Genomic DNA, 26361 nt, shown 5'->3' on the forward strand with positions numbered 1-26361 from the left:
AGACAAACATTGATAACATATAATCGTATTCTTTGTCCCAGAGTGGAAACATGTTGCTGTTTATTACACCATTGTTCTCCACTGCCAGTGTAAAAGTACATTCATGGCCTCTAGCACTGGGAGCAAATCTATGTTCAGGTCTTTACTGTTCCTGAGTAAATGGGTTTTATCTCCCACATTTATTCCTGTAGTGTCACTGAAAGAGGGTTTGTTGTTTGTTTTTTAGCCATTTTCCACATTTCCTACATTTAATTTGTCCAAAGTAATTACCTTACCTCCTTCAGTTAATGCAACCCAATTAAAGAATAATTAGAACCGTCTGTTTGAATACTCCTGTGAACAGAAATACATCCCTGAACATCACAGTTAGGCTGTCGGTACACACCTGGGGCTGCGTTCACAATGACAGACATTAACTCTAGTTTAGATGTGACTTATAATTAGACTGCAGGTAGATGATTAAAGGTATGACAACAACAATCATTTATTGCACGTAACACTGCGAGATGCAGTGGTGGAATCTGACTAAGTACATTTACCCAATTACTCTACTTAAGTACAATTTTGTGTTACTTCACTTGAGTATTTTCCTATCATGCTACTTTATTCTTCTACTCCATTACATTTTGGAAGCAGGTGTGTCTTTTGCACACATCAATCAAACTCTGTATGGTTCAGTTTCAGTCAGTCATTCACCGTCTATTTTTTCCGCCTCAGGCAACGGTGTCGTGATCCACCTGCCGGGCCTGTTTGAAGAGGCAGAAAAGAACCAACGCAAAGGAAAAGGTGAGTTGTTTTACAGAACACGTACAGGAACAGACTGTGCTTTAATGTGTGGAGACTCAAAGTGCATGTGTGTGTGTGTGTGTTTGTAGGTCTAAAAGACTGGGAGAAGAGATTGGTCATCTCAGACAGAGCACATATTGGTAAGTCCTTCTATGTGTGAATGTTTGCGTGCATGCAAAAATGTGTGTGTGTGTGAATGTGTGAGCCCTACTTTCTCTGAGGTGTGTGAGCGTGTGTGTCCCCTCTCTTCCTCGTATGCAGTGTTTGACTTCCACCAAGCGGTCGATGGTGTTCAGGAACAACAGAGACAAGAGCAAGCAGGCAAGAAGTAAGACACCTGTTGCTTTAAGAATGGCTACACACACACACACACACACACACACACACACACACACACACACACACACACACACACACACACACACACACACACACCATATTCACAAACATGGAGGGAAAGATCCGATTAGATGTCACATCTTTCTGAGAAAGAAGTTGGCTCTTTTATCTCGACTCTTATGAGTCACAGCCGAGATCAAATATTCAGTCTGTGTTTGTAGACGGAGCTTCAAAGATTAAATCTGGTCATGGATTAAAAAAAAATCACTTCTTGCGTACCTCAGCGTGATTGTTTGGATTTTTAAAACGTTTAATGTCTGCAGTGAGTCATCCATGTGAGGTCCATGTCCTTCTGTCTGGCTGATTTTGGAGATTTAATGGTTATTGTTGTCACAGAGCCTTGCTACAACAACACTGTTCCACATATTATACACTATGGCTGCACAATAAATATACAATAATCCTGATTATGTTGTTAAATGTCATTATTATTGGAAGTAGTATAATATATATTCTGTAAACTTTCACTTTTCGAAGTTCAGTAGGTAGCGTCAGCCGTAGTCTGTAGCCTGGTTTGCACTCTTAACTTAAACAAGACTGTGGTCCTTAATTACCAACCTTATAATCTAACAAAAAAGCAGTTATAATCAATATTTTATGATAACAATGTATCAAAATGACAAAGGCCCTGTTCAGACCTGGTATTAAAATGCGTCCTGAGTGATCCGATCACAAGTGGACAGCTTTAAGTATGTCTGTTCACACCTGGCATTAGAATGCGTCTCCACATGCGTCTCCAGTGACCACTTGTGATCCGATCTCACTTCTCCGCTCTTTATGCAAATAAACACGCAGTAAACTCACGGCTAATACAGCAGCCGTTGTGACGTAATATTACATGAATGTCAGTAATAATATCCTGCATATTCGTGAAGACAGTGAGTACATTGTATTAACATAAAAATATAAAGTTGTCTACCGACGGTCCCCGGGGACCTCCATGCCCGCTGACACTGCTTCAAAGCCGGGGATGAGAGCGAGCGGTGGGCGGGTGTCTGCTCCGTGCAGAGCACCGGGACAAAAACACTGACGGACAAGCGCTGGCGTCTGCCTGTCTATTCACATGAGGAGCGCAGTGAGATCCCGCGGATCCAAGCAGGACGTCAGTAGAGTAGGCGGTCTTTCAGTGGGGCCCAGGACACATTCACGTACACACTGCTAAAAGAATGTGACCATTTGTGGCCCAGACCACCTCTGAATCTGGACTGAAAGATCCGATCTCAATGCGTCCTCAATGCGTCTCGAGTACGCTCACACCTGTACTTAAAGCTGTCCACTTGTGATCCGATCACTGAGGATGCATGTTAATGCCAGGGCCATTGTGAAAGGGTAATAGGCCTACAGAGAATAATGAATCTACTGCTCCATTCGCCTTAACAGAGCTTTATAGTGAGTTTCAGCTCATTTAGCTGTCCGACCCACAACTTCACTGTTTTGGTTCACTCTCAATGCTCTCAAAGCAGACAGCTGTTTTCAGCTCTAAAGCTCTAAGGGCGTTTTCACACCTGTAGTTCGTTTGCTCTGGTCTGAATCAGGGATCAATGTTGCATATTGCCTCGAGTTTGGTTTGTGTTCACACGGCAGCGTTTACAAAGAAACTGCTCTCTAATTGGTCAGAATATCCATGCGGTAAAACTCCCAGAAGTAAACAAAGGAGAGCAGACTTCTAGGACGCAACAATGGAGGGACAACTACGCGGCTTGATCTTGGCCCATGTTTTCTTTTTTTTACCTCGTAGCAATTTTTCACTCAAGACAATCGATATAGTTTGAAAATGAAGCGACTGGAAAACAATGTATTGATGCTCTAAAGTCGCCAAAGATGCATATTAAGACAGTTCAGGAGGAGGCGTGCATTAACCCTCCTAAACTGAGCGTGTCAGCTCATCGACCGAAAATATTTCCAAAGATCCATCAGGTATGCCCGTGGTCTTCAACACAGCCTGACGTTACACCTGTTTAGTACTGATGTGAATAGCGACAGCAAGCGTAGGCTCTTTTGAGCTGTTGTTGCTGTTGCACAGCGCAGCGCCCCAGTTGGGCCGGATCGAGGTCGTATCATGTTCTCACCACGAATGAAGCGTACCGAACCGTAACGTCGTTCGTTTGGAAGCGAACCGAGGCCACCCCTTCAAGGAGGTCTCGGTTTGCTTGTTTTGGTGCTGCACCCGAGTGCGATTGCTGTGTTCACACCTGCCCAAACGAACCGCACCGAGAGAGTAAATGCTCCAGGATTCCATTCAACCCAACTAAACAATGCAGGTGTGAATACGCCCTAAGAAGCCACTGTTCACTACCTGCTCAGCAGCAAACAGCAGATAGACACTGCTTGACACTAGCTGCAGAACATAGTGGAGCATTTAGCAGATAAAGATCCAGATTTTTCCCTCAGGAGTTGGTGGAGACCAAAAACAGAGCTAAAAGAGAAGGAATATTAGACAAATGTAGCTCCATAACTGCTGGATGTGTAACCAAATTTGCCATATAAACTTAAAAGGTTGACTAATGTGTTCACAGCTTATTGCATGTTTAAAACTGGTTATAAAAATACGCCAGTAGTATCAAATGACAGAATTTTTAAGTGTGGAAAGATGACAGGTGTTTATATGAGTTTAATTATGTACCACTTGCACTAAACACCACTCTTTATCATTCAATTTTTAACACAAAAGTCATCTGGTGGCCGGTCTACAGCCATTGATCTATCTTAATTGAGCACCATATATACTATATATCACTATTCTGTTACATTCATTTTAATGATATAACAAAAAGATAACAGCCAAAGTAGAAGCAAGCACTTGGATATTGATCCCTGGAGGGAAATGTTAACATATTTGGAATATGTATATTTTAAGTGAAGATGGAACAGAAATCTAATTTTCCTTCTTTATTAATTTGTACATTAATTTATGTTCACATTCCATATGTACAGAAATTTCTTTCCACAGTGACACACATGCAGCATACAATCTCAACACTGCTCTGCCTTGAGGTTGTCCGTCCTCTGAGAGGTCAGAGGTCGGACAGACAGAGGGTGTAGCAGCCCTGCAGAAGGTGGAGGTTATGAACAGCGTGACAGAGAGAGTAGCAGTGCTTCATCACTAAGAGACTGAATAAACCAGCAGCTTGCTGTTAAGGGGCCTACCTCTAGACTCTTTACAAAGTATTTCATGTAGTAGTTCCAGGTGTTTTATTCCACACCATTTGAAAGCGATTGTATTCTAATAATAAATCAGCCCGGGCAGTGAACCACACTGACGTATGTGAGGAATGCTGAGCTGAGTCTGTGATCCAGTGTACTCCTGTTCAAAGCCGGGTTGTCTTTACCAGCTCAGCCACCAAAGCCCCAAACACCCAGCCAGCTACTGTGTGTCTGTGTGAGAGTGAACGCATGTTCACCAGGGTGCCTTAATGGCACGGCCCATTATCCGCTTTCAGCAGATGGCTGTGACAGGCTGGTGGATTTCCAGCAACGCCCGGCATTCTGCGAACACTGCTGCTGGAAGGCAGTCTGATCACAAGAGTTTATTTAGTAAGAATTCATCCTGAACTCTGATTTCTCAAAACTAGAAACACAAAGCGGAGATGTACGGAGTCCTGTAGATGCTAAAAACATACAACAAACTCCAACTGAGAAAATATTTTGTCACCGTTGAAGAACAATTGGAACTCAACTCACGTTAGTATCTATAGTAGCATCTAAACAAAAGCAGGTGTTGAATTTCCTTAGTTACAAATGCGTTAACAGGACACAGTAGCGTCAGTCTCATCCTCCTAATGTAGAACATGTTCATTTTAATGCAAAAGACACAATTGATTTAAGCTGTGCCCTAAAATCAATGTCACATATGCTGCGAAAACATGTCTTTTTTTTTTTAAAGATACACTGAATACATTTCATTTAGTGCTGTCAAAGTTAAGGCGATAATGACGCGCTAACGCTAATTCATTCCAACACCACTAATTTCTTTAACATATCATATCACACTATAAAACCCAAAGAATCCATTGGTACCAACCATGTCATACTACTGTAGCTTGTTGCGAAGGAGGTTAAATAACACTCCAAACCTGCGCTACATTTTGTTGAGGAAAAACTGGCATGGCCATTTTCAAAGGGGTCCCTTGACCCACTGACCTCAAGATATGTGAATGAAAATGGGTTCTATGGGTACCCACGAGTCTCCCCTTTACAGACATGTCCACTTTATGATAATCACATGCAGTTTGGGGCAAGTCATAGTCAAGTCAGCACACTGACACACTGACAGCTGTTGTTGCCTGTTGGGCTGCAGTTTGACATGTTATGATTTGAGCATATTTTTATGCTAAATGCAGTACCTGTGAGGGTTTCTGGACAATATCTGTCATTGGAAATCAATTAACAACCCAAAACAATAAGAAATATATACATACATTTACATAAAGCAGCATATTTGCCCACTCCCATGTTGATGTATGATGTTGATGTTGATTATTTATCTGTCCATTTGTCAAGTATTTAATACTCTTATTAACATGGGAGTGGGCAAATATGCTGCTTTATGCAAATGTATGTATATATTTATTATTGGAAATCAATTAACAACACTAAACAATGACAGATATTGTCCAGAAACCCTCACAGGTACTGCATTTAGCATAAAAATATGCTCAAATCATAACATGGCAAACTGCAGCCCAACAGGCAACAACAGCTGTCAGTGTGTCAGTGTGCTGACTTGACTATGACTTGCCCCCAAACTGCATGTGATTATCATAAAGTGGGCATCTCTGTAAAGGGGAGACTCGTGGGTACCCATATAACCCATTTACATTCACATATCTGGAAGTCAGAGGTCAAGGGACCCCTTTGAAAATGTGAAAATGGGCATGACTGTTTTTTCTCACCAAATTTAGCATAACTTTGGAGCGTTATTTAGACTCTTTCGTGATAAGCCAGTATAACATGGTTGGTACCAATGGATTCCTTAGGTTTTTCTAGTTTCTAGTATCTTCACTAGCTTTAAAACTGAGCCCGCTACAACCTTTGAAAGATCGATTGTTTTAATGCGCTAAAGAAATTAGTGACGTTAAAAAGAATTTGCGTTAATGCGTTATTGTCACGTTAACTTAGCCCTAATATAAAGTAGTTAAAGCTAGCTACAGCTGGACCAGCTACAACAGTATAATGCTACTTATGCATTACTTTAAGGAAATGAACGTCTAATGGTGTATTTTTACATTGTAGTGTTACTATGGTGTATTTTTACATTGTAGTGTTACTACGTTACCTAAGTAAAGGATCGGAATACTTTTTCCATCACTGCCAACACATGTGTAGACTTTTCACTCATGTGCTGAGCACAACACATGGTGATTGGATACTGCATGTTTTACATCGGCTGGTCCCGATGGTAAAGCTCAATAACCAAAGAAGGTGTTTCCATTCTTTAGTTTGCATGTAGGGTAAGCAAATTTAGCCTTCCTTTTAGTAGGCTGAGTTACAAGAAGTGTTTGTTGAGTGGGTCATACAGTATATAAATGGTTAACTAGTTTAGTATGTTATTTTAGTAGTTCCTCTCTGATGCTCGAGTCTGTAGAGATGAAGAAAACACCCAATGACGGTGATGAACATCTTCTTTTTGCCACTTGATAGATAACCGAGTATCAGCATTAGACTATTCAAATGAGGTTCAACAGCTGTCTGATTTACACATCTGGTAAATGGTAAATGGACTTGCATTTATATAATTCTTTTTTTATAGTCTTCTGACCACTCAAAGCGCTTCACACTACATGCCAGCATTCATCCATTCACACTGATGGCAGAGGCTGCCATGCAAGGTGCCAACCTGCCCATCAGGATCTGATCTAAATACTCATTCACACACCGATGGCACAGCCTTCGGGAACAATTTGGGGTTAAGTATCTAGTTCCACCCAATAAATATCTATGATTAACTGTAACTTGCAACCATGTGAGAAAATGTCTTGATCCAGACGTGGCAGGTCTAATGACCACTATAGAGTCTGCATGTTTTATCTTAAATTATCATGTCAAGTGAGTCACATGACCTTTTGGACATGGGATTTTTTCTACAACTCACTGGGTCCAGAGGTGTTAGGAGTTTCACATTGATAGATTAGATGAATAACACATGATGAAAAAGGTAAATGTTGTAGAATGAGATCACATGCTAATGCTACTTCTATTCTCCCCCCCCTCTCCCTCCTCTCTTGGCCCTGCCCAGCCTCGGGACAACAAAGAAGGGGATCGGCCCAGTGTACTCGGCCAAAGCAGCACGTAGCGGTCTCAGGATATGTGACCTGTTGGCTGACTTCACTCAGTTCTCTGAAAGGTCTGTGCTAATAGTACAGGAGTATATCTCTGTATGGGGTTTTGATGAAATCTGTATCTAAGTGCAGTGTGTCAACGACAACGCTCTCCAATGACCATTTTCTCTCCTTGAAAGTTTTCCTTCAAACTTGAGAAACTTTACCTGCATTTCACCCACACGTACCTAGCTTCAGTTTTTATTGCCTGTTTGTATCACAGGCACGTTTCCAGGAACCTTTTTTATGAACTCTACCTGCATTTTGATTGGAAGAACCCAGGTCTAAGCAGGCGTTCAGACCGAAAACTGCCCTGTGTTAAAACAATACAAGGGGGTTGCGTTGGTGAAGCATAGAAACCGATCCAGGAAGTCTAGTTTGAGTAACAGATCCAAGAGTTTGAAGGCTTATCAGAAGCCAGAACACTGCTCGCTGGTTTATAATACTCTGGAAAGTCGTCACGCCAGCAGTTTATCTGTTGTTATGACGATCGCAAGATAAACAGCAGGAACACTGCGTTCACGTTACAAAGTAATCCACCGGGAATATGCAATTGCATGCATTTGATTGGCCGTATGATGTCGCTCTGCGATCCAGCAAAACTTGAGCCAGGTTCAAATTTTCAAACCAATCACTACTACTTGTTGTATTGCATTCAAATGTTTCCATTATTAGTCTTGTTTGCCTGACCTTCACAGTTCTTTAGACACACAAAAATGCTCAGAAGAGTTTAGTTCTTGAGGTTCCTTATTTCAGAGATTTTGAAAGTGGGGTCCGGGGACCCCCAGGGGTTCGTGGCAACTCTGTCAGGGGGTTTGCGAAATAATTCGCTATAAATTATAAAATTGTACTGTATTATTATAAAGTACATCTCTACAGATGGAGACCATTTGCAGCAATAAAAGAAGCATACTGTGTCCATTACTACCACCCACGTTAGCTTTGGACCAATAGAACCTCTGATATGATTCTGACACGTCACGTCAATCTATCATGAATCAATCACATGTCTCAGGGTGCAACGGACTGTCCTGCTGCTGCTTAGCTTAGCTTATTAGCCAGCTAGCTAGCTGGCGAGCTTGGAGAAATATTTGAGTCAGTCCACATCATCAAGTGACGCTTAGCCCAAACTATCTAGATTGAGAAAATACGACGACGTATATCGAGTTGGATTTTATTGAGAACAGCGACGGGAGACCAAAATGCGCCATGTGTCTTCAGCTGCTAGCGAACAAAGCCATGAAGCCAGCCGAGCTAAAGCGACATCTGATTACAACGCACCCGGAATATCAGGGTAAAACAAAGTAGTATTAACATGATTCAAACTGAAATGTGTTTCTGTTTATCACTATCAAACAGGTCTGAAATATTTAGGTTAAAAAGTATTAGAATACAAATATAGTTCCTTTATGCATCTAAAAGCACAAATGGTAGTAAGCTTACGCTTAAGTGGTGTTACGATTCTGAGGGTGTCCTTGTAAGGAGTCCCTGGCTCCAAAAGGTTTGAGAAACCCTGGATTAGTTCCTGGGACTAATGGTCGATGAGGGGCAATGAATCTCTAATGCACAGTACAAATGGCAAGATATGCTGTTTGTGAGCCTCTTGTGTTTCTAATTTTATTACATTACGGTATCATACCAGCTGAGTTGGAAATTAATCAAACCAATCAATGGTGCCCGTCACAGGTATAAAGGTTTGGCCCGGCAGTACAAGTCCATGTACCCCACTCTGGAGATTGACATAGAGGGAGAGCTCGACAGATTAAAGGTAATAACAATTAAAAAGAAGAAAAATAAATATTTCTGGAAACTTTAATGTGTCCTCTTTGCAGTAACATGTTACGTGTGATTTTTTTTTTTAGGACTACGTGGAGCGGATCAAGCCCATGGTGAGAGACGGGGTGCACTACATGTACGAGGCTCTTCACGGTCCTCCGAAGAAGATCCTGGTGGAAGGAGCCAACGCAGCGCTGCTGGACATCGACTTTGGTCAGTACATCGCTGTGTGTGCATGTGTACCACAATTAAGCACGCCTTACCTCTTAAAGGGGAACTACGCCCTTTTTCAAAATTTATACATGTTGTTCCTATGGTCTGAGACAGTCCAAAAAACATGAGTAAACATGAACAACTCTCTCCCAAATCCAAAAAACTAGAGTGCTAAAACTCAAATTTGTGGTGTCATAGGGTATACAGTATGGAACTGCTCCATAGACGATGAATAGGGAGAGATGTTCTAGATGAGAGCACCCAGGGGAATGTTCTGAGTATATGGGAACATTTTATAATAATAAAGCTCATTTGGGCATAAGAAAAGAAAATTCTGTTGATCTCCATCCATTGTCTACGGAGCAGCTCCAGACTTTATGACATCACGTCAAGTGTGAGACTTACCTCTCTGGTTTCTGACTTTGAGAGAGAGGAGCTCATGTTCACACATATTGATTGAACTTTCCTAGGTCATGGAAATAACATATTGTAATTCTTAATTTAGGTGGTGTTCCCCTTTTAACTTCCGTATATTTTCCAATTATTCTTTTGAAAATAAGCCAACGTCTTTGTACTAACATTTCCACTGTAAAACAAATGTAATTATCAATTTCCAAGCGTTGTTCAGTGCATCTACAGTGAGCCGGTGATGTTGCCCTGAAACACTTAAGCTTTGTGATGCTCTTTACAAAAGCCTGCTCGGAGCTCAGACTAGGGATGACGGTAAGTTTGCTATCTGCTATTGACGTGCTCTGGCATCCAGGCTTGACGTGCACGCTCACAGTTAAACCACTTAATGCCACCTGACTGTGCATGAGCACGAAGGCATCCTGTGTCGGCAGTCTGGTCAGTCAGTCAGAATCACAGAGAAATCATTAAATCCACTAGAGATGTTCCGATACCACTTTTTCCCTACCGATACCGAGTACCGACACCGATACCAGTGTGATAGAAAAAAATATATAGTTGTTGTTGTTATTATTATTATCATTATTATTAATAATGATAATAATAATAATAATAATAATAAACAGGTGTTTACTATTGACCATGTATGGATGTGTTATAGAGATGTTCTGATACCATTTTTCCCTTTCCAATTCCGATACCTGAACTTGTGGTATCGGCTGATACCGAGTGCCAATCCAATACAAGCGTAATAAAAAAGAATAGTATTAATAATAATAATAATAATAATAAAAGTTGTTATTATTATTATTATTATTATTATTTAACTGCTTTGGCAAACTACCTGCAATCAGTTCTTCTTTGCTGCTCTAAAACAGTAATAGCCAGGGGCAGCCATGATACATCCAGGGCGACAACAGAACAGTGAAGGCTACTGTTTTGAAGCGGCGAAGAAGAATTGATTTCCTTTAAACATCGGTGCATAGCCTGCCGTACTCGCCGATACCCGATCCCAAATTTTGGGCAGTATCGGACGCATTTCAGATACTGGTATCGGTATCGGAACAACTCTAATTATTAGTATAAATAAGGAACTCCTCATTTAAGACCCCAAAAGCATTATGGGAACTGTAGTTCCAAAACTTAGAGCATGATTATCTACCAAATAAAAGTAAGACGAAGGAAAATAATAGAGGTGAAAAAATACGTTCATATTAACTTTTTTCGTGTTGCAGTACACAATTCTTTTTTTGGCACTAATGCTGTGATCGTCCCATCGACATGGGGAGACGGGGGGACATGGGGGTGATGGGGTTGTTGGTGGGGGGCACAGTTATCTCCACTCTGTCTGAGTGGGGCCCACAGTGTCTGATTTTGAAAACCCCTTACTCTACACAAATCTTCCCTAATTTTTTTGTTTTCCAGTTGCACGTTTGTTCAAGCCGTACCTCCTGTGCAGTATAAATGAACGGTATGATCAGTCTTCACTCCCGCTGTCATTGCAGGGACGTACCCGTTTGTGACATCGTCCAACTGCACGGTGGGCGGGGTGTGCACGGGTCTCGGCATGCCGCCTCAGAACGTCGGGGAGGTGTACGGGGTCGTCAAGGCGTACACCACCAGAGTGGGCATCGGAGCTTTCCCTTCAGAGCAGAGCAACGTAGGTGGACACACGCACACACACACACACACACACACACACACACACACATACTTGCTAACCTTAAGACCTCAAAAATATGGAGGATGTCAAAACCAAAGGGGGGGGTCTGGTGGTCCTCCCCCAGAAAAATTTCAGAGACTTTGTTTCCTGCATTCCGGTGACTTTTAAAGAATGAAAATAAGAAAATAATAAGTACACTGCAACTGCATTTTTTTGTTAAATGGGGCTACTTTTAATGTACTTTGATTAATTCTCAGGAAAGAAAACTGAATAATTTGCCCCTCTGGCGTGAACTTGTGTAAATCTCTGGCATGAACTAATATCAGTTTTTATTCATTATACCCCCGCGACAATGTAGTCAGGGGTATATAGTGCTCCGTCCTCCCCTACTTTAGTAGGGGTCAAACAGTGAGCGGGGGGGATGTGAGCCATGCTCACTTTTGCCTTGTTCATTCATTTTTTGCCACTGCTTGAGTATTTCTTTCTCTTAGTACTCTCCATTTCTCTCTCCATCTCTCACCCACTGAAGACCCTTTCAGACAAAGCGCGATAAAACTACGCTCCGAAACCCGTTATTTGTAATGGCGCGCGCCGCGCCACGATGGCTTTTTGCTGCGTCGAGCAAAGCCCAACTTTGGGCGTCGCGCGTTGTCTCGAGCATCCCTTACACCGGGAAACGACAATTAGTGTTTATTGTCATCCGGGTGGAAACAGTAGAGCTTTACGCGCTGTACAGTGCCAGAAACAGGTTGAGATAACGAAAATGTGTTATAAATCGGGAGAAATATGGAAGAATTGTGACCCCGGGAGGAAACCGAGAGAGGGTGATGAAAAACGGCCAACCCTCCCAGGAAAATCGTGAGGGTTGGCAAGTATGCACACACATTAACTCATACCCCCATCAATATGCGAACAGGACTTTTTGCTACAAAGATGGATAGTATGCACACAGTGGGCTTACAACTAAGTTTTAAGGTGTACAACTTACAACTCAGGTCAGCGCTATATACCCCCGCGACAACATAGTCGGCGTGTCCGTCCTACTGTCCGTTTGCGTGTCACACTTTCATTTCTGGAGCAGTACTCGGAAACTATTTAACTTAAGAACTTCAAATTTGGTATGAAGGTTGACAGTGTGGTCTAGTTGTGCCTTTTGGGGGTTAGAAGTCCAGTCCAAATTTTTCCAAAAAGGCAAAACCTTTGGCCATGCTCTAGTAGGGGTCATGCAGTGAGTGGGGGGATGTGAGCCATGCTCACTTTTGCTTTGTTTAAACCTGCACAATATGTTGTCACACTAATTATAACTGATAAATGAAGAACATTCGTGGTAAAGTGTTCTTCATCCACACGTCATTCTGTCAACATCTTCATGCAGTATTTGTGGTCAAAACATGGTGTAATGACTTGATCTGTACAGTATACAGCAGAAGACTGGCTTTGTTTTCAAACAGCACCACCCAGAGGAGGTTTTGCTTCACTGCCACCAATAACCATCCATCCATCCATTAACTGTAAATGCTTATCCTATTCAGGGTCGTGGGGGCTGGAGCCGATCCCAGACATTGGGCAAAGGCGGGGTACACCCTTGACAGGTCACCAGACTATAACAGGGCTGACACATAGAGACAGACAACCATTCACACTCATTTTTACACCTACGGGACATTTAGAGTCAACAGTGAACCTAACCTGCATGTCTTTGGACTGTGGGAGGAAACCTGAGCACCCGGAGTGAACCCCGCTAACATGGGGAGAACATGCAAACTCCACACAGAAGGACCCCAAGCCTTCTCGCTGTGAGGCAACAGTAATAACCACTGCAGCACCCTGCAGCCTCACCAATAACCAGCTCAAGGAAAATGTGTTTGTTAAGGTCAATAAATCGGTCTGTGACACCTGCTCACGACTGAAACTGAAGCTTTAATGGATGAACATTTTTTGTGTATGTTGAGCGGTTCATTCGATCATCATTCAAGTTCCGTAGAATGACATGAAGCTCTTCAATCATTTACAAAAACACTTGAAACTGATAGACTGTCTGTCGCTCACCTGTTGTCTCCAGGAGGTCGGAGAGCTGCTTCAGACTCGAGGGAAGGAGGTGGGCGTGACCACAGGCAGGAAGAGGCGATGTGGTTGGCTGGATCTGGTGCTCATCAAATATGCACACATGATTAATGGCTTCACTGCGTGAGTTCAGTGTGCTTGTGTGTTTCTATTGATTCGTGTGTTTCCCTGAAGTGTTTATGTAGACAGCATTTAGAAGACAATCATAGGACTTAAAGGTGAGAAATTTAGTTTTTTTAATACATGTTGCTATTTTGTTTTAAAGTTTTATTAGATGTTTGCAGCTTTTGCATTTAAATTTGCAAAAAAAGAAGGAGAAAAAACAGTTTAGATTATTTGCTTCACAAAACGTAACAGTTCTTTTTGTCGTCTTATTCACTTATTTTAAAGCAAACTGCTGATCTCCACAGGAAACTTGTTTTTTTGTTGTTGTATTAATAACAAATCTTTCTTCTCAGAATGATTAGGATTGGTTATAAGCTGGTTAGCAGGGTGACCTATGTATTCAGTAAGCAGCTGCTGTCTTATGACCTTCCTGTCCCCTTTGTTCCCCGCCCCACCCCCAGTATAGCACTCACCAAACTGGACATCCTTGACGTGCTCTCAGAGATCAAAGTGGGTGTATCGTACAAAGTCGACAACCTTACTATACCTCACTTCCCAGGTGAGCTGCTGTGTGAATGAGCACCTCTTGTGTAAATGTTGAAATAAATTCCGGCACATATTAAGAGAATAATTAAAAGGTTGTTTTTTCCAATTCTCCAATTTTTGCTCAGGATACAGGTGGATAAGGTAGAATAGTAGTAGACAGCCGTGCCACGCTAACATGTGTTATCCTTCTCAAAGGAATTGAGGGCAAAATATTGGAATTGAATTAAAAGACAACCTTATAACCTTACAACCTTTTCCCCTCACATAACCAGAGCCGAGTTTCCACCTAAACTTCCGGGGTCTTTTTAGTCCCGAGAACTACTTTTAAGGAACTAAAAGGTTCCTTCAGCCCACTGTTGTCTGCGTTTCCACCGCGGTCAAAAGACCTGTGAAGATTAGGCAAATTAGTCCGCTGACGTAGCGGCATGACATGTGACGAGGGCTGCTGATGGTCACAGTGGTAAACACACTCTGCAGCCTGCAGGTCAGTGTGTCCGCCTGTTTACTTTAAATAAACGTTAGCTTTTATCTCACTGCGATGACATTTACTGCTGCATATGTGTACTGATGCACGTTGGATGTAATGAATGAAGAGGAAAATGAAACTAAGAGTGTCCGTCTCCACAGTAAATCATCTGTTGTGTTGAGTGTTTGATGATTATTTATTCGTGCTTTAGGACGTAACCGGGTCTCTTCTACCGCTCGCCCACTCAGCTCGTGCGATCTCTGTCTCTTTTTCTCTCCGTCTTTTTTTTAAATGTGTCGGGAAGCCGACAGCAGAGCCTAACTTTACTTTTAATGTTATCAAACAGAGAGAAATGTTCTCCCCTTGTCCTAAAATGGTCCTAAATCGATACTAGAGTACTTCCTTGTTTTATGAATGAAGCGGTTCAGTTGTAGCAGCAGTGCTGTGATCGACGGTGATCCTTGCAAACCCCGCCCTGAAAGCTCTGGTACTTTCAGAAAGTACCACCTCCCGACCAGGGCCTTTTCTGGGGGTAACATGTCCCCGGAACTTAATTTAGACCCTGGTCTAAATTAGACCCTGGTCTTAATTAGACCCTGGTCCCTGCAGTCGAAACGTAATGAGTTCCTCAAAAGGTTCTTAGTTCCAGCGGAAAGATTGTATCTCAAATGGAATAAGATGTATTGAGATGAAATTGTTTTCCACTTTCCGAGTGGATCTGACCGTGTCTGACTTTTGACATCAGGTCTAAACTGATGTTCTCAGTTGTTACGTCTCTGACTTCAGTGGATATCGTCTAACCTCTTCTTCTAGTCTGTACTGTTATTTATAGAGAGCTCCATTTCAAGGCAGAGACATATTGATCTGTTGTCATAGCTGTTTGATTATGGTCTCCTTTAAAGCTAATGGTGATATTACTGACCCCCCCCCCACCCCCAATGATTCTGTGCCAGCCAATCAGGAGGTGCTGCAGCATGTGGAGGTCCAGTATGAGACGCTGCCGGGCTGGAAGAGCGACACCTCGGCTGTGAGAAGCTTTGATGAGCTGCCTGAGAACGCCCGGAAATATGTCCACTTCATTGAGGACCATGTGGCCGTGCCTGGTATGACCCCACATACTGTATATATACAGTATACACACACACAGACACACACACACACACACACAGACACTGTCATTGATACACTTAAATGCATAGAAAATTATTTAGTTGATAGATTATATGGTTTTATCTGTCTAACCTCGTCAAACTAAACTTACTTCCTGAATTACTAACGTGTTCGAGAGCCAACGTATATATTATGTGTGTGTGGTATTTTCTGGCAGTCTTGTCTAGTCATGTTTAAGAAGGTCCAGGGTTCGATCCCCAGTCTAGCCAGGGCCTTTCTGTGTGGAGTTTGCATGTTCTCCGCCGTGTTCGCATGGGTTTTCTCCCACCACCAAAACGCACCCCCGCGCAGGATATGCGTCAGGAAGGGCATCCGGCCTAAAACCTATGCCAGATCAAATATGCAGACCGCCAACAACAACAACAACTTGTATCGTCACGTTTAATTTCTTGCTGTCCGTCTTGGTTCTGAGACCAAAGTGCTATCACTTTTAATCCCAATGCTGTTTTAACCCTGGTTTAATTGTTTTCAAAGTAGCTTTTCTACCCAGTAAACCTTGAGGGGTCTAAATTAGGGCGGTGACTAACGATTATTATTATTTTTTTTATTTTTTTTATATCAGAAAACTGAGAATTATTTGTTGATCATTTTGACATCTATGGCGTTGAACCCAAAATACTTCCACAGGCTGCTTCTCGGACGCTTTAGTGTTGTGGTCCTCCTTTATTTTTATAGATCAGCCTAATTTACTGATAGGTCAATAGGGCGTGCAACAGGTCAAGCTAAGAACGCCATCTGCTGGACTACTTACTATAGACTGTACATTTTGAATTGGAACAGGTCATTACAGATCAAATATTTGTTTCCCAATAAAACGTGACAGCCCTAATGTAAACGTGTAACAAGGTTTCTAGTCGGCTTTGTACAAGTACGCATGTGCGTGATAAAAAGACAGGAAAAGAAGCCAAGGGAGGGCGACGGAAGGAGCGATGTTTTCTCATATTTAAATTAATTCCATCCACATAAAACTACACAAATAAAAGTCCAACTATGAACTGAAAATTTGTAAAAAGTCAGACACATTCCTGCAAAGCTCCACTCTGTCTTTCTGTCCTCACACACATCAAAAAAAAAAGAAGAAAAACAAAAGTCAGGACCGACGCAGCATCTTTTATCACTAATTCAGATAAAACCAGTAAGCCATTAGCTTCCAATTACTGCTGTCAATCAATTAAAATATTTGATTGCGATTAATCGCATGATTGTCTGTAGTTAATCACGATTAATCGCAAATTACTCACACATTTTTTATCTGTTCAAAATGTACCTTTTTAAAGGGAGATTTGTCAAGTATTTAATACTCTTATCAACATGGGAGTGGACAAATATGCCTGCTTTATGCAAATGTATGTATATATTTATTATTGGAAATCAATTAACAACACAAAACAATGACAGATATTGTCCAGAAACCCTCACAGGTACTGCATTTAGCATAAAACAGAACTCAAAATAGAACAAAAAATAGAACCCATTTTCGTTGCCAGTTTCTCCTCGCCAAAATTGTACGTGTGTTTGGAGCGTTATTTAGCCTCCTTTACAACAAGCTAGTACGACATGGTTGGTAACGATGGATTCCTCAGGTGTTTTAGTTTCATATGATGCCAGTATCTACACTCTAGCTTTAAAACCGAGCCTAAACAACCTAAAAATCGCAAGTTGCGTTAATGCGTTAAAGACGTTATAGTGGCAACAGCCTTACTTCCAACATAAGATTACTCACCTGCTTGCATGTATACATGGATAACCTGTGTAACCCTGAGTGCCTGTGTCTGTGAGTAGCTGTGACAATAGAGCAAGACCCGGTTAACACCTACCTCTGCTTCCTGTTTCCTCAGTCAAGTGGATCGGAGTGGGCAAGTCTCGGGAGTCCATGATCCAGCTGTTCTAGAGGAAGGGAGGAGGAACACAAGCAAAGAGGGTGCACAGCAGCCAATCAGCTGTACCCTTCTTCTTCCCCCCCCCCCTCACTCCACCCACACACACAGCCTACCTACCTGTCTCAACTCTCTGACAGAGACATGACCATCATGTCTGTTCATAATGCGTTACCACTGTATCATCGGACTGTCCCGTGTTCCAGACTGGACCTCTCTGTACGAATGGTTCCCAGCGTCCCCATCTGGATTTTTAACAGTTTTAAACTTTTAGGATAACCTCTTTTAATTTCTCAGTTTATATCGTAGCCGTTTATTTCAGACATGCGACACCAGCTGCCATCGAGTCTGAAAGAGGACATGAGCGAACGGACTCAACACACACTCAAACACACGGGATCACTCCCCTGGATGAACTGATGTTTGGTTGGTCAAACGTTTTATTAATTTTTGTTAATCTATGCTGTTTTAAATGCGCTGTGCCAGTCTGGTGTAAATCACTTTTTAACCTCTGCACTTTAGATGCTTTGGACTACATCTGCTTTATGTTTTATTCTGCCAGGTCTACAACACATCCTGACACGATAAAAGGGATCCTTTCATATTTTTTATGTCTTTTTGTGTTGTTTTTTTTTTTCATCATCCGACAAAGACGTCTCATGTTGCCTTGTCATTCAACCAAAAAATAAAATTTGTTGTAGCTGCTTCCTCTGAACGCTGTTGGTGACCCACGTCGTCCCGTACTGTGAGACGGCTCGTGTTTTAGGTTTAATTTTTAACAGGTGAGTTTTACATGAACCAGTATATACCAGATATAACTGGTATAACTATACCTTTTTCAAATGGAAATCAATTCAGTAGGCCGACATCTTCCCATTCACATTCTTGTGATTATTTAGGCAAAGGTAACAACTTTTCAACAAATAAAAGTGTAAATATGGATTGATAAATACTTATAAGACAGTTGGTCATCTTTCTCCTTTTTTCGGTCCAGTCTCAGACATCTTTAAAACCAGAAAATAAGGCTTAAAGGTATAGCATGCAACAATGTCCTAAAAAACTATGTATGGACTGATAAAAAAAAAAAAGAATCCCTCTCAATTATCACTTCTGACCCACTAGCAGTGTTGTGGTGGTGTCTGTTTCTACAGAGACCCTGCAGCCCTCTGCCTGGATTTTCTCTTTTCTTCTTATTTTGCTTTATTCGGGACTCTTCTGGGCGTCTGCAAACAGCCTCTGGGCCCCACTTGGGGTTAAGGTTAGGGTTAGCCAATAACAGCGCACAGGTGTGTGCAGCCCGTTCAGGTGGTCAAATACCGCCGTTTTGTCACGTCCCTCGGCTTCTGACCAAGGCACAAGCATTAGTCTATTCATCCATGGGCAGTCTCCTTTTAGATGTTTTTCGGACGTATTTGACGGATGAAAAAAGTTTGTTACATCTCTGTGAGTTCCCCTGTTCCTCTGTCTCTCCTCTGTTGTGTGCAGTGGCCGTTGTGTGTTTGTGTTTTAGAACATAACACAATGTAAAACAACGCAACGCACTCGCACCCCCCTCCCTCATTGAGCCAAGGAAGAGGGGTCAACTTTGAATGCGGTGCGTTTACAAACACCAACCAACAACTGTTGCATATTATACTTTGATATTTTTCAACCTGGATTTTCCCATGATTTTGTGTCTAAGTGATTAACGGGGACACTTTTTGAAATTGGTCCAATATTGAGGGAGAACGCTGCGGCCGCTAACCGAGCTGTAATGTAATTCTTTGGGGCAACCTGGTACCGTCAGTTTTCGTCCACTAAAAGTGCTTGTTTTTGCCACTGACAGGCTCAGATTGTTATTATAAGTGTCTGGCAACATTATGGAGAGGACCCTGCAGAGAAATGAAACGTTATTCTTACCTTTCGCTTGATTCGGTTTGTCTGTTATCGTGTGTCTCGCTTGGAGAAGCCTCGTTGTGAAATGTCGCATGGCCTACACATTGCCGAAATCAGCTAAATATTCAGCCCTGGCACAGAAAATCTGTTAGATAACACTTAAGCTACGCTTTCTGTACTCCAACACAACAACACTGGTGTCCCGTGGCACTCCTCTCTCCACTCATTCACGTTTCCACCGTTTTATATATAATAACAATCTGAGCCTGTCCGGTTCCAGGTTGCCCCAAATGATTATATTACGGCTGGCGGCTGCAGCGTTCTCCCTCAATATTGGACCAATTTCAAAAAATAGTTGTCCCCAGGTTGTAAAATACTGAAGTTATCCTATAAATAAGCATTTTTCCTTCAGAAACTACTCTTCACTGTTTCACCAATAAAACGGCACCATCCAAATGAGCCAATCGGAACAACCTGCGTCTGATGCTGCATTAACGCTGTCGGTAGAATGGGAAGAACAGGAAAACCTCCCATTACGTTGACTTGGGAGCGTTCACGCACATAATTTAAAAAGCCTTAATTAGCTGCTTTTTGCAGTGTTACGCATTTGGAGCAGTTTGTTAACAAGTAAAACCAAAAACATATAAACTCCTTTTAAATTGGCTGAATCAACTGTATGAGTGCTGTTAGATTTGATTTAGATGTAACTACTAGCGATTGTGGCTTCCCAGCCATTATTGTTGGTGATATCTGACTGCTGGTAATTACAGTCTTAACAATATCCATTGTTAAAGGGGTACTGCAGTGATTTAGTATTGCTTTTCCATAAAGTTGGGGGACTGGGAAGAGACATATATTTTTTTTTTTAAATTGTCAAAATTGAAGCAGCAGACGCCAAGATGTCCTGCCTTTTATACTCCCTAGTTTGGGGCAAAGCTCCTCAAATGCTGGGGTCTACATTTTCAACACAGTCTCGTGGCAGTTTGTGAAATAGTCGCGAAATTGATTCTATTTGAATCGTGTACAAAGACACAAATTTCCCTTTTTTTTTTTGTGACGCTCAGCATTACGTTCAACAACATATTTTTTGTGCGTTTTCCTACAAATGTCCAGCAGCATGTGGTGCACATGTTAGGCTTAGGCAACATAACTACTTAGTTAGGTTTAGGAAAAGATCGACTTGGTTAGGTTTAGGCAACAAAACTACTTACTTAGGTTTAGGAAAAGATCGACTTGGTTAGGTTTAGGCAACAAAACTACTTAGTTAGGTTTAGGAAAAGATTGACTTGGTTAGGTTTAGGCAACAAACTACTTAGTTAGCTTTAGGAAAAGATTGACTTGGTTAGGTTTAGGCAACAGAACTACTTAGTTAGGTTTATGAAAAGATCGTGGTTTGGGTTGAAATAACACCGAAAGTGCAATATCATGTAAAAAAAAAATGAAATCTGTTTATGTACACAAATCCATACATTACATTTCGGGACTATTTCCCTAACTGCTGTGAGACTGGGTTGACATTTCCCATAATGCTACTCAGTGGCGTCTTTCATTATGCCACGTTCACGCCATATGGGATGGATGGTCGACTTGTGGGTGTTCATGCGATTCGATAAATCAAGATGGTTGTGTTATTACAGAATTAGTCATGTGAGTGAGAGTTAAAAACACTGAGCATTGACAATATAACACTATATCCATTCAACTTGGGTTTAATAACATCAACAACAGACTTTGGCTGACATGAGTTGTCCATGTTTTGGTTTTAGGCCAAGTTGGATGTATCCGAGCTTTCAGAAAAGTCTCCCTGTTGTAATTACCACTCGGATGTTTACATGAACATTATTTACTAGCCAGAAACTGTAATTACGATGACATCAATATGGCATGAATGTGGCGTTAGACCAGGCTTTAGAAAGCTCCTCCAGATGAGTAAACAGAACTTTGTGTCAAACTGACAGAATACTCCTTAAACAGCTTGTTTGATTCGAGGTGGAGAACTGGAAACCAAACAACTCTTGGTAAAGCTGATCAGGTCTTGATGGAAAAATGCCACATAGACACACAGCTGTCACACCAAGTATAATTCCCACTTTAAAAACATATTTTTGGTAGTTTGAAAGTACCAACAGATTCTTAAGATATTCTAATTTCACATTACCATAAGAATTACTTGTAGATGCTTTGACTGTGTTTGTTTTTCAGCTGTTAGAAACTCAACCTGTTTAGCAGAGGCAGCCAAAAAAAGTTACACATTACATATTTTATTCGGGGGTTTTATTCCAAATCACAATTAAAGTATAAACATGATGACATGAACGGGTTTGATGGCAGAAATTTAGCATTCAGTATTTTAAACGAGTCATCAAGTCACTTTTGCTGGGAAGCATTTAGTCAAGTTATTGATATGTAACTTTGAGATAAAACTCATCCGTTCGTGACCTAAACATGACCACTCAGTCTGAAACATTTTTCTCAGGACATTGATTAAAAATGTACAGTATGAAGTCTTTGTACTAGTTTTGTTTTGAGATTGTGTGTAACTGCTGAAACCAGTGGGATAAAGCCTCGTGTTTAACCTCAACTCTTCAATTTAAAAAAAAAAAAAAAATTCTGAATTCCTGAAAAGCAGTTTTGCAAAGCTGCTCCTGATAAAGTCATTCACATATCGATTGATCCATTGACACACTGTTGGTCCCGTCTGTCTCCCTAGTGGACGTTAAAATGGATGAAAACAGTGAACCGGGATCATTCATGTCTATCTGCTCCACTGAACGGTGTACGTTTGGTGTGACCCTGTCTGTCTTTGTTTCCTAGCAGCAGCTCTATGTTTTCTTTCTCTTTTGCGGTGTTATAATGAACATTTATCCCTTTACGTGCTCAACACTGCCAACTTTTCACTGAATCCCCTGTTACAACCTGAGAATCTGCAGTGTCCATTTCTGTCTGTCTTTTCTTTCCTTTTTATTTTCAACATGTCCTTCCTTCCCTCACTGTTCAGCCCACTGATTTTTTTTTTTTTTTAGGGCAGACTTCTATCTTGACATCTGGTTAAGACTAAATGAATGTTCTAGGCTACGTACGCACAATACACACACAAAAACCCTCAACACATCGGCTAAGTTATCGTGGTAACTCGTTCTTTTAACCTCCTTTACATGCAGTTTTCACCTTATTATTATTTCCAGTAAAATAATTTTCAGGTTGGAAAAAAAATCATCACATTTCCCAAAAATGTATCCTGACATGTTATTTGGTGTCTTTGGAAACTTTGGGATCTCCACTAGAGTTTAAAATAAAGTTCTGTGGGTTTGAACAATGTTTGGCTGCCGAGCATTAGTGTGTGACAGCGGTGGGGTGTAAGTCAGAGGTTAAAACACACACGTTAGCTGATTAAACTCTAAAGGTCAATATGTGCAGTATTGCATTACTTTGTGTTTTATAAGTGTTCTATATAACTTCAGATTTCAATCCACTTTTAAATACGTCTGGTGTGAGCTTATTTCAAAACACAAAGTCTAGTTTTTCAGACTTCCAGGTTCTTAATCCTGAACCACATTTGTATCTATTTATCTAGCTAACTATTGAGATATCCAGCTAACTATCGAGATGTTAGCTATCGAGCTAGCTATAGATATATCTAGCTATTGAGCAAGCTGCCACGTTAACTATCAAGCTAGCAATCAAGATATCTAGTTATCAAGCTAGCTATTGATGTATCTAACTATCAAACTAACAAGCTATCTAACTGACAGTTTTTCTTGTTCAAATTAACCTATATATAGCCGAAGAGGACATTTTAATGATTCAACCTATCAAAATAGGATTGTTAACATTAACGTAAATCTTATGGCCAATAGCCTACAGATATTTGCATTCCAGTTATAAGACAAAAACAGTTATAATGTAGCCTATTATAGCCTAAGTTAAAATATATATATACAGTGGAGGAAATAAGTATTTGATCCCTCGCCGATTTTGTAAGTTTGCCCACTTACAAAGAAAAGAACGGTCTATAATTTTAATGGTAGGTATATTTTAGCAGTGAGACAGAATATAAAAAAAAAAATCCAGAAAATCACATCATATAAAAGTTATAAATTGATTTGTATTTTATTGTGGGAAATAAGTATTTGATCCCCTAGCAAAACATGACTCAGTACTTGGTGGAGAAACGTTGTTGGCAAGCACAGAGGTCAGACGTTTCTTGTAGTTGGTCACCAGGTTTGCGTACATCTCAGGGGGGATTTTGGTCCACTCCTCTTTGCAGATCATCTCCAAATCCTTAAGGTTTCGAGGCTGTCGCTTGGCAACTCGAAGCTTCAGCTCCCTCCACAGATTTTCTATGGAATTAAGGTCCGGAGACTGGCTAGGTCACTCCATGACCTTAATGTGCTTCTTCTTGAGTCACTCCTTTGTTGCCTTGGCCGTATGTTTTGGGTCATTGTCGTGCTGGAAGACCCATCCACGACCCATTTTCAGTGTCCTGGCTGAGGGAAGGAGGTTGTCGTCCAACATTTCACGGTACATGGCCCCGTCCATCCTCCCTTCGATGCGGTGAAGTCGTCCTGTCCCCTTAGCAGAGAAACACTCCCAAAACATAATGTTTCCACCTCCATGCTTGACGGTGGGGATGGTGTTTTCGGGGTTATAGTCAGCATTTCTCTTCCTCCAAACACGGCGAGTCGAGTTGATGCCAAAGAGCTCGATTTTGGTCTCATCTGACCACATCACCTTCTCCCAAGCCTTCTCTGAATCATTCAGGTGTTCATTGGCAAACAGACGGGCCTGTACATGTGCCTTCTTGAGCAGGGGGACCTTGCGGGCGCTGCAGGATTTTAATCCGTTACGGCGTAGTGTATTACCAATGGTTTTCTTGGTGATTGTGGTCCCAGCTGTCTTGCGATCATTAAGAAGTTCCTCCCGTGTATTTCTGGGCTGATCCCTCACCTTTCTCATGATCATCGATACCCCACGAGACGAGATCTTGCGTGGAGCCCCAGACCGAGGGCGATTGATGGTCATTTTGTGTTTCTTCCATTTCCGAATAATGGCACCAACAGTTGTCTCCTTCTCACAAAGCTACTTGCTGATGGTCTTGTAGCCCATTCCAGTCTTGTGCAGGTCTACAATCTTGTCCCTGATGTCCTTAGACAGCCCTTTGGTCTTGTCCATGGTGGAGAGGTTGGAATCTGATTGTGGACAGGTGTCTTTTATACAGGTAATGAGTTGACACAGTTGTCTTTTATACAGGTCACGAGTTGAGATTCGGAGTACTTTCTTAAAGCGAGAGGACTAATCTAACCGGTCTGTGGGGGCCAGAATTCTTGCTGGTTGCTAGGGGATCAAATACTTATTTCCCACAATAAAATACAAATTAATTTATAACTTTTATATGATGAGATTTTCTGGAATTTGTTTTTAATATTCTGTCTCTCACTGTTAAAATAAACCTACCATTAAAATTATAGACCGTTCTTTTCTTTGTAAGTGGGCAAACTTACAAAATCGGCAAGGGATCAAATACTTATTTCCTCCACTGTATATATATATGTATATATATATATATATATATACATATATATATATATTTTTTTTTTTAAAGTGCTTGTTTAACCTACATTGTCAGAAATTTTACAGATTATTCCTAAAAAATAATAATATTAATAATAATTTAGCAAAATTGTTTGTTGTTCTTTTACCGGTATAAGCTACTTCTGTTATATTTGGCGCTGATATCACGCAAATACCTAATATAGGCCTATGCCTTTTTCACAGAAGACATTTTGACTTGTCATAGTAGTAAAAGCACACAGTGTCGCCAGATCAGATTGACAGTTTCCTGCCCAATCACAACTTCCAGTAAAACCTGCCCAATTAAAAAAAAGAAACAGCCCAAATCATAACTTTGCTAGAAACACGTGTAAAACCGTAAAACCATTACATGCGCAACAGAAAACACATAAGCATACAAAGCCTCCGATCTGCATCAAATAACCAAAGATACAGTAAATATTAGATATATACAGTAGGCTATTGCAACCCACAAAGAGTGCAGTCAGACAACCAAATACACCAATTGTCATGTGATGACATCAAGGTAAGTAGGTCCTCCCTTATCCCTAACAATGACTGAACACAACTCATGGAAATCAAATATTTCTCAAATTCAATGAGTCAATAATATGAGTGAGTGGACACAACAAAGTTTATTGAATTTTGTATTTGTGTTTGACCATATACAGTATGACAGCTTGTTTGGTGATATTGTTTTTACAGTATTTTCAAAACTCTGCGAAATGTTGACAAAAGCAGCCCAAATTTCACCAACCAGCCCAACACTATTTTTTACTGACCCAGCTTAATCAAAAGTAGTCCACTTGGGCGGAAACCAGCCCATTATGGCTATACGGTGTTACCAATAACATTAATGATGGCTCTGTTCTAGTCAAGCGCTCCAGTAAGACATGACAGCTAACATTAATTGCGTTATGTATTGCATAATGTCTCTTGTTTTAACCAGAAGTTGTTGTGTTGTAGAGTTCTGTGCATTCACACCAGACGGTTAAAATGGTTTAACTCATTCAACTCATTTAATTTGACTTTGAGTGGTTGATGTTCACGTTTGTTTTCACAGATCTGACTTTGACCCCCCATCCCAATGGAAACAGCCTCAATCAAGTAGGCTTAATGTCTGTT

General features: G+C 41.1%; 1 protein-coding gene across 2 annotated transcripts in view; it reads left to right on the forward strand.

The window, feature by feature from the left end:
* Positions 1-18742, forward strand: part of adss2 (adenylosuccinate synthase 2) — a 31837-nt gene extending 13095 nt beyond the window's left edge. Inside the window, exons 3-13 of one of the 2 annotated variants that reach the window (XM_037781857.1) lie at positions 718-786; positions 876-926; positions 1048-1114; positions 7421-7528; positions 9189-9270; positions 9365-9491; positions 11405-11559; positions 13625-13749; positions 14193-14290; positions 15697-15846; positions 17752-18742. In XM_037781857.1, coding sequence (XP_037637785.1) covers positions 718-786; positions 876-926; positions 1048-1114; positions 7421-7528; positions 9189-9270; positions 9365-9491; positions 11405-11559; positions 13625-13749; positions 14193-14290; positions 15697-15846; positions 17752-17804 — 1085 coding nt within the window. In that variant the 3' untranslated portion in view covers positions 17805-18742. Of the gene's footprint in view, positions 1-717; positions 787-875; positions 927-1047; positions 1115-7420; positions 7529-9188; positions 9271-9364; positions 9492-11404; positions 11560-13624; positions 13750-14192; positions 14291-15696; positions 15847-17751 lie in introns of those variants that run through there. The other variant, XR_005208486.1, reaches the window with a different exon arrangement.
* Positions 18743-26361: the final 7619 nt, after the last annotated feature.

This window comes from Sebastes umbrosus, chromosome 10, assembly GCF_015220745.1.
Source record: "Sebastes umbrosus isolate fSebUmb1 chromosome 10, fSebUmb1.pri, whole genome shotgun sequence".
Lineage (NCBI taxonomy): Eukaryota > Metazoa > Chordata > Actinopteri > Perciformes > Sebastidae > Sebastes > Sebastes umbrosus.